The following is an 8271-nucleotide window of genomic DNA, read 5'->3' on the forward strand; positions in this document are numbered from 1 at the left end:
AAATATTTTTTAAATACTGTCATTATCCACCTGAATGACTCAATTAACAGGCTGCATGTAATGACATCAGATCCTTTATGTGTTGGATTATTCACACAGGAACTGGCAATGTGGGGACTAAAATCACCAGCTTCACCACACGCAGACATTAATATGTTTTATTAAACAACATAAATAATTCCCAAGTACAGCTGTAAAAAAATGCAGTGTGGTCTTTGTGAGGCATTAGATGTCAGCTCAGAGGAGAATATCAGTGCTGCTCCATTATTTGGCTCTCTCATCCTGTCGAGATAAACAAAAGGCCGTGTATTAGTAGGCAAACGTACATCAAAGCAAAAGTATATCAAAGCTTTCAGGGGAAGGTTTTTGTGCATGAAAATGACTAAAACTGGAGTTAGTTTTCATGAGGTGGGAGATAGTAACTATTGCTTAAGTAGGACGTTCAAATTGACAAATTAATTGTTATCCATGGAGTTAATGATTAAAGAGGAGTTCACGTCATTCAGTTTTAGTAATACAGAAACCTTTCTATTTCAACATTTAATGAGTGTGTTTGAGATGGTACCTTAATAACGTTAGCCAGCTCCTGCAGTGTTTCTTCGTATCGGGCTTCCATACTCTTCAGATTCTGTGGTTTGACGATCTGCTTTTGAATCCCGGGGGTTCCTGCTTCCACCACCATCTGAAGGAAGTTCTTCTCCTGGAAACAAAACAAAAAAACACTTTGTTTAATACGGTCTAAAACATAACGGTTTATGCTGTTCATATGTCTGTCTGCTTGTCTCATCCGTACTCTATGTCTGGGGTTTTATTTGTAGAAGTGTTTCACCTGTACTCCTAGCAGAAAGGTGAAGGCCAGGCCGGTTTTCCCTGCTCTCGCTGTTCTTCCGATCCTGAAGGTAAAACAGAGCAAGTGTCAGCCAGAACACAATACCATAGAGCTACACTAGACAATAAGGAGGATAACCTATAATCCTGTTTTCAGTGTCTGAAAACATTATAGACAGCAGTCGCACACATACACTGTAGGTTCGATGGACAGCTCACCTGTGAATGTACGTCCTGATGTACTGCGGCGCATCGTAATTCACAACACATTTGACCCCGTCGACGTCGATGCCTCTTGCAGCTGCGTCTGTGCTGATCAAGCTTCAGGATGGCACATTAGTTTAATTCATTGCTCATTAAAGCTTACGCTGCAGGCATTTATAAATGGCTGAATCAATGAATACACATAGAGAAGAAGACACATGCACTCTCACACTCTGGATTCGCTTCATTAGGTCTGTGATCATAATGACCAGAGTATGGATATACTGCGTGACTCTTCCATACATAGAGCACATAGTAACAATCTCATCTGTATATACATGGTTTGTTGTCCAGCTCTTCACTGTGTATAATAGCTATATGGGTACATTTGCTTATATATTTGTGAGCTAGTATCTACTGAACCAAACGTCTACATTAGCACTCAAAGGAAGCAAGCTGGACTGTGACATACATTTAGTTATATATTTAGTTGTCACTCTGACATGCATGCATCACATTCCAGCCACTTTCACACAACAACCAAATAACAGTGGGGAGTTTCACAGTTTGTAAATATTTCTAATGTAAGATAACAGAAAATTCATTGATCACTATGAATAATAACGAATGAGCCAACAGTTTGAGAGCTATAATGTGCATTATGTTTAAAGACACAAGGCTCAAGGGTAATGTGACTATCTGTTTAATAACATGTTTAGCTGTGATAAAGATCGATCAGCCTATGGGCTATAACATCCTCCTGCTGTTGTTTTGTAATGTTTGGCATATGACGGAGCTGTCCGGAGACCTAGCAGTGAATTCTGCTAGGTTTTGTTTATTCTTATATTTGCTGGCACCAGATGATATTTTTCTTCTCATCTCTCTTGTCCCTATTGTTGCCAATGTGTACTGACGTGAATTTGCTGCCTCATGTGTAAATTGTTTGACATCAGAATAGCTTTTTAGGGGGCATCCCCATGGCCTGGTGGTCACCATGTAATCACCACACCGACTGTGTTACTGTGGAAAATAGATGACTTGGTCCCTAGGGTTTGTTGTTATCCTTCTAAAGTATGTACAGTATATAGATGGACTTAGTGCACTTGAAATTAAATGACTGATGAAGTTTGCTGTACTGAAACAGGTATTCAAAAAAGATGTAATGTAAATGTTGACAGTGTGCAGAAGGAGCAGATTTTTGTAACACAGACTCACAGTTGGATCTTTCCTTGTTCAAACTCCTTCAGCGTCTTCTTTCTCTCAGTGGGAGAGAGTCGGGAGGAGAACTCGGCAGCCTGAACTCCACCAAAGAGCTTCACCAGCAGATAAAGTCTGAGGAGGAGAAACCAGTAAGGCCACACTGAAAGACTGTATGTGTACAAAAATGTGTTTGTAAAACAGTGTTGCTGTCTCCAACCTGTGTGCCGTCTCTCTGGAGTTGGTGAAACAGAGGATGGGGCTGAGCTTCATGCGCAGGATGAAGTGGAGGATGAGGAGAGGTTTTTTGCTCAACGTACAGGGCACGTAATACTCCTGAAACACGAAGGTGCAGTCATTAACAAAGTGTCTTAACACCGCAGCGCTCTGCACTTCCATGTGTGCCTACGCTCCTTCTTCTTGAAGGTCAAAGGTAATTTCTTACCGTCAGACCTTGGGGGAAGTTAAAGAGGCCTTGTTCCTGGGTGGGATCTGCTGGTGTGGTGATGGAGTGACTGTGGACGGAGCTGAAGAGTCGGGGCTGGTGGAGGCCCAGCTGCTGCAGCTTCTCTGGGTTCTGTGTGAGTGTGGCAGAAAACAGCAGCTTCTGCAGCGGCATCTGAGGTGGAGACAGACTGAGAGAGAGGAAAACACATGGTTTATTAACATTAAACTATTTTTGAACTTCGGAGAGCCAGGCTAGCTGTTTCCCCCCTCTGCTTCCAGTCTTTATGCCAAGCTAGGCAAACCACGTTCATATCAGTCTTCTTATCTCACTCTTGGAAATCAGATGAGCATATTTCTCAAAATGTCGAACTATTCCTTTAATAAATTATTGAATTGTTAAACATTATATTTGGTAGTATTCTGTTAAAAACTGAAGAAAAACACACTCCTGAAAAAATCTGAGTTTCATCCCTATCCACTGAAAAGAGGCTTTGTAGCTTCAGGTGACTCACCTGGCTGCTGTGACATGCGCTGGCTCGGTCCGCCTGAAGATGGACATGGCTCCCGGCCCACTTCCTGATCTGTACACCGCCTTCACCACCTGACTGAGCCAAGACTGGTGCATGCTGTCAATCATCCTGTCAGCCTCATCGATAATCTGGGATTGGATGAGAGAATGAAAGCCTTCCAATTTAAAACAGTACACCAATGCTAGATGGTGGACAATTTCAGTTATATCTGGGTTTTATTGGTTTAAGTTATAAAGCTTATAAGAACTCACAAGAAACCGAAGGTGTTCCAGACTGAAGCCTGAATTCTTGTTGATGTGATCAACCAATCGACCTGGAGTGGCTACAACGATGTCTGCTAAACTGCGTCTCGTTTCCCCTCTGGAAGAAAAATCAGAACACAAACAAAAGAAGACGTATAGTGAGTATAAGTACTACGTAGTACAAATACCATATACTGATCTGATATTTATTGATTATATTTTTCTCCTGATGCAAATTTAAAAGTGTAGATGTGATAATTTCTTCATTGACTTTGGTGCAGGGGCATCCATCCATCCGAAAACCCACACTAACACGGGGAGAACACGCAAACTCCACACAGAAGGACCCTAAGCCGGGTTCGAACCTGCAACCCTCTTGCTATGAGGCAGCAGTGCTAACCACTGCGCCGCCTAACACCGATTTCATACTTTTACTGTAATGTAAAAGTACAAAAATATCATCAACAAAATGTATTTAAAGCACTAATTATGCAGAACAGCTCCTTACAAAAGGAGGATACATCTGCAGAATGGATTTTTTTTTACAACCTGGCAACCCAAATGTTGTCCCAGTGTCCTTATTAATGGCTTAAGATTTATCTATAATTACTTGATAGTATTAATAAATCCTTATTAGAAAGTGGTACCCAGTATTTTAATCTTGTAGCTGGTTGAAGTGGAGCTAATTTGTATTCATTTATATATTATTGGGTAGTTTAATCTCAATGTCTCAAATGTTACGCTCTGTATGTAAAACTTAACCTGCAGAGTTACTTAGCTGTGTGAGTAGAACATAACATACAATGGAAAAAACACCAGTAAAGTACTAGTATTACATTTCAACACTGAAGCAAATGCTTTATGACTCTGTGAAATATAAAAAGATACATGTTAACATTCAGACCCTTTATAAAAATCACACAGTAGTGGTGCTGAATGCAGAAGGCCTCATATCTCCTGAACCCCTCCGTCATTTTGAAGCTGTTACTCACCGCTGTTCTGAGAGAGAAGCCTGCTCTGCAGCAAAAGACCTCTGACCGGCCAGCATCACCACTTTCAGAGGGGTTCCCTCAGCGTATGATGTGAACACTTTGCAAACCTGCACAGGAGAACGTGTTCAATAATAGAGCAAAACATTACTGGGTTATATTAACCACACTTTTGTTGTGAAAGATTCAGAACCTGCTGGGCGAGCTCCTTGGTCGGCAACACGGCCAGAGCCCGGACTTCACACACCACCCGCTCCGTCAGCACCTGACGGTAGAGAACATCTTTTTTTAGTGCCTTTACATATTGTTATGAATCTCTTGCTCAAATGTGATGGTGGGGAGCTCACCTGTACGACAGGTATGACAAATGCAAGAGTCTTGCCGCTGCCCGTTGGTGCAGACACACAAATATCCCTGGGCTTGTAGCCGCCTCGTCCGATCAGCAGCCCCTGCCGTGCGCTCTCCAAGATGGCCGGGATTACCTCCGCTTGCACTGTGAAAAGGTGACAGCTTTATTTCTCTGGTGTATACACACAATACACCAACGGTTCTTAAATCACAACATCCCTTCACAGTGAATAGCTCTATCCCCACTCCCCATGCCAACACCCACGCACACAACACATGCACCCCTTCAGCTACAGAGACACTATGGATATCAGATTTATTATCACAAACCAATAAAGCAAATAACACATGTGACATATGTGAACTAACATCAATAAAAGCCGCGGCTAAATACTCAAGTAAATACAGCCCGTGTCATTACCTGGAAAAAGGTGCTGAATTCCATTACTTTGTAGTTTTTTCCCAAGCAGAGCAGAAAGTCCTGAGAGGTCAGAGATGGGGACGAGGTTGCTTTTAATGTCTCTGTGAATCACATCAGGCTGAGCGAGCCACTGAGGCAGGACTCTGTGTACCTGTGAAAAGAAGAACACACACACTAACACTCTAGAGGATGAATACTAGTGATATTGGTGACCCCCGTCAGCACCATCAACAACAACAACTGACTGTACCTTTTGGATAGGTTTGTTCTCAAATCCTCCCAGAACCGTGAAACCAGTTGGAGCAGAAGTCTTCTCCGTGGTTTCTTTTAGTGGGACATTTTCTGTCTCTGTTTTCTCTTCTTCTCCTCCTGTGTCCTCCCGTCCATCTTTTCCAGTCTCGGGAGTGTCTGAGAGAGCTTTAACTGAACTGCCTAAAATCCAAAGACAGACAAACATTGAGGCATTTTTTAATTGAGCAGGTAGTTATGTACTTTACAGAAGCAACAGGACATAACTAAACTACTAAATCACTCATTACAGTGACTTGAACAGGAATGAGGTACTTTTTCTCCCTTTAATTGAGATTGATGAACTTGATCATCACAATATAAAGCAAAATCCTTTCAGTCCTAATCTGCACTGTGATTTTCTGGAGATACACAATGAGAATTACACTATTATATGTTTTTAAAAACATAAACACGTAAAATAAAAAATATATATTTTCAAACAAGAAACTTCACCAGAAACTAAATTAGTATTATTAACAACTATAAACAACAACTCAAATACAACAAAAACACAATAAAGATTAGAAAAAAACACGTAAATATATAAAAAATTCTTTCATTTTACTTTTTTATCTTATCCTCTAAATATTTGTATGGTCTGTTGGGAGCAGGAGAAGAAGCTGTAAACATAACATTGACTTATTATCACTTAGTAAAGTTGTTAAAGTACGAGTGGTTCTTGCATGAGGCCCGATGAGCTGAAAGACACTGAAAAGCTCTGTAGAGCTGAGGGGAACTCATCATCACCACGAATTACTCCTCTCACATTTTACACAAAGTGATTTGATCCATTGTTTATATAAAAATATGAATTAATGCACCTTTAAATGAAGTAGTGTGTGATGTGGGCAGTACTCATAACATTAATGTCTAAATTACCTCAAACATATCTTTGGCATTTCTCTACTACAATTTCTTGCTACTTATCAGCCAACATATACGAAGGCACCCAACTATCTGCACTAGCTCAAATGGACTGATAGTATTGGCCATGCCAGTGTGTCGGTCATGCTCAATATAACAGGGAAGGAATGTCATCATATCATAACATCGACCATTTGAATGATATGATATGAATATATTGGCAACATGTGAGTATATACACACCTGACTGACGCTTTTTCTTCTTCTGTTTCTCATTTGCACCTGTCTTCTTCTTCTTTTCCTCTTCGACAGGCTCATCGTGGGTATCAGAGTCTAACAAAGGCACTACTTTGGATTTCCTCTTTTTTTGCTGTTGAGGTTCTTGACTGCTGTCAGCTTTTCTTTTCCTTTTAACAGCCTGCTGTTCCGTCTGCTCTACAGGCTGGTGTTGTTTCTGTTCTGTCAAACTCCGTTTCTGCTTCTCTTTAGCCTTCTGCTGCAGTTTAGCCAGTAACGCCTGAGACCGAGACTCCTTTGAGACGCTCCCATTTTCCTCCTCTCCAAGATACCTGTGAGCAACACGACAGAATTTAACATTACAGATTTTTCAGCATAAGCACAGCACAGACGCTTTTGGTCAATTTAGCAGCTTGTGACCTTAGAATTATACAATTCTATCTACATTTTTGTAAAAAATTAGTAATTCACAAAACCCTCTTCTTTGACATATTTGTTTAATATTATGTTTAGATTTATAAATGAATGCCAATATAACTGGAAAAAAATAATAATCTTACATGGTTCTAGAAAGTTCCACCTGAGAATACTTTGCTCGCTGCTCTGTGAGGTTTTGAAACCTCAAAATTGCTGATTTTATCAGAGAATTTGTGAATGACAGTGATAAAAATGCCATCTAAGCTGAAAGATTGACTGATTAATTTTCTCCAATCTGTCCTGTGCAATCACCATATTATATATATATATATATATATATATATATAAATATAAATATAAATATATATATATATATAAATATAAATAAATAAATAAATATATATATAAATATAAATAAATAAATATATATATATATATATATATATAAATATATATAACATAAGTAACTGTTGTGCTTAAAATTGCATTGTTAATAAGAGAGTTGATGTGTGGTCATTTAAGGGTTGATTTTCTGCTATGTTTCCCATAATACCTTAGCAGACAGAAGTTTATATAAATTTGTTCTAGATCTAGAAAACCCATTGTTAAAATGTGACAGGTTTTTGATACAATATAAGCATGGCTTGAACAGTCTCTTATATTTTGACCAATTAAAGAGAACTTTACTGCTTATTAGTTTTTCTATCTGATGTAAAAATGATCTAAAGTTATACATATTATAGTAAAAGCACTCAGAAGCCTCCAAGAAGAACTCCAAGGTCGTGTAGTAATGTGACATAACTACTCATTTTGTATATTGTATATTGGAAGAATTTAAATTTTTCTATTATTATTTTATTCTAACGTTTTTATCTATTATTTTGTTATTATAATGTTTACGTGCACCAACAAAACCAAAGCAAATTCATAGTGTATACCTCTTACACCTGGCAATAAACAATTCTGAAAAAAGAGACCAAATATATGTAAGATAGTTTAGAAACTAAGCCTGACGTTACCTGTTTACAGTAAACAAAGACATCTCAACAGCAGGATGAAGAACCACTCCTAGAAAGTGTTTGTATAGTTTTCCAGATTCGTCAACAGCTCTGATTCTTTAAAGTAAACGCTGTAAACTTCTCCTGAACTACAGATAAACACCACAGTCTCATGTGTTGTCCACCACACTGTGTGCCAGACGCGCTCTGATGACGCCGCTCTAGCTTGTCGCGTTCTTCGCCGTCACCAGATGACGT

The 8271-nt window shown here is 39.3% G+C and overlaps 1 protein-coding gene across 1 annotated transcript; it reads right to left on the minus strand.

The window, feature by feature from the left end:
- Positions 1-144: 144 nt before the first annotated feature.
- ddx51 (DEAD (Asp-Glu-Ala-Asp) box polypeptide 51) lies at positions 145-8220 on the minus strand. Its single transcript, XM_074615699.1, has 16 exons — positions 8035-8220; positions 6605-6930; positions 5457-5638; positions 5207-5357; positions 4785-4930; positions 4631-4702; positions 4441-4547; positions 3458-3566; positions 3189-3334; positions 2675-2864; positions 2450-2565; positions 2248-2364; positions 1048-1149; positions 830-893; positions 566-700; positions 145-282 (listed from the first exon to the last, which is right to left on the minus strand). The coding sequence occupies exons 1-16, from the start codon at positions 8055-8057 to the stop codon at positions 265-267; spliced, it is 2004 nt and encodes a 667-aa protein (XP_074471800.1). The 5' UTR covers positions 8058-8220; the 3' UTR covers positions 145-264.
- Between the last annotated feature and the right edge of the window lie 51 nt (positions 8221-8271).

The sequence above is a fragment of the Sebastes fasciatus genome, chromosome 18 (genome assembly GCF_043250625.1).
Source record: "Sebastes fasciatus isolate fSebFas1 chromosome 18, fSebFas1.pri, whole genome shotgun sequence".
Classification (NCBI taxonomy): domain Eukaryota; kingdom Metazoa; phylum Chordata; class Actinopteri; order Perciformes; family Sebastidae; genus Sebastes; species Sebastes fasciatus.

What these genes read in the sequence shown, in the direction of transcription:
- ddx51 (XM_074615699.1), bottom strand. Translation starts at nt 8,057, where the DNA reads ATGTCTTTGTTTACTGTAAACAG. An exon ending in GAAGAAAAAGCGTCAGTCAG is followed by an intron (nt 5,639 to 6,604) that starts GTGTGTATATAC and finishes TTTGGATTTTAG; the next exon opens with GCAGTTCAGTTAAAGCTCTC. An exon ending in ATCAGGACGTACATTCACAG is followed by an intron (nt 894 to 1,047) that starts GTGAGCTGTCCA and finishes TTTTACCTTCAG; the next exon opens with GATCGGAAGAACAGCGAGAG.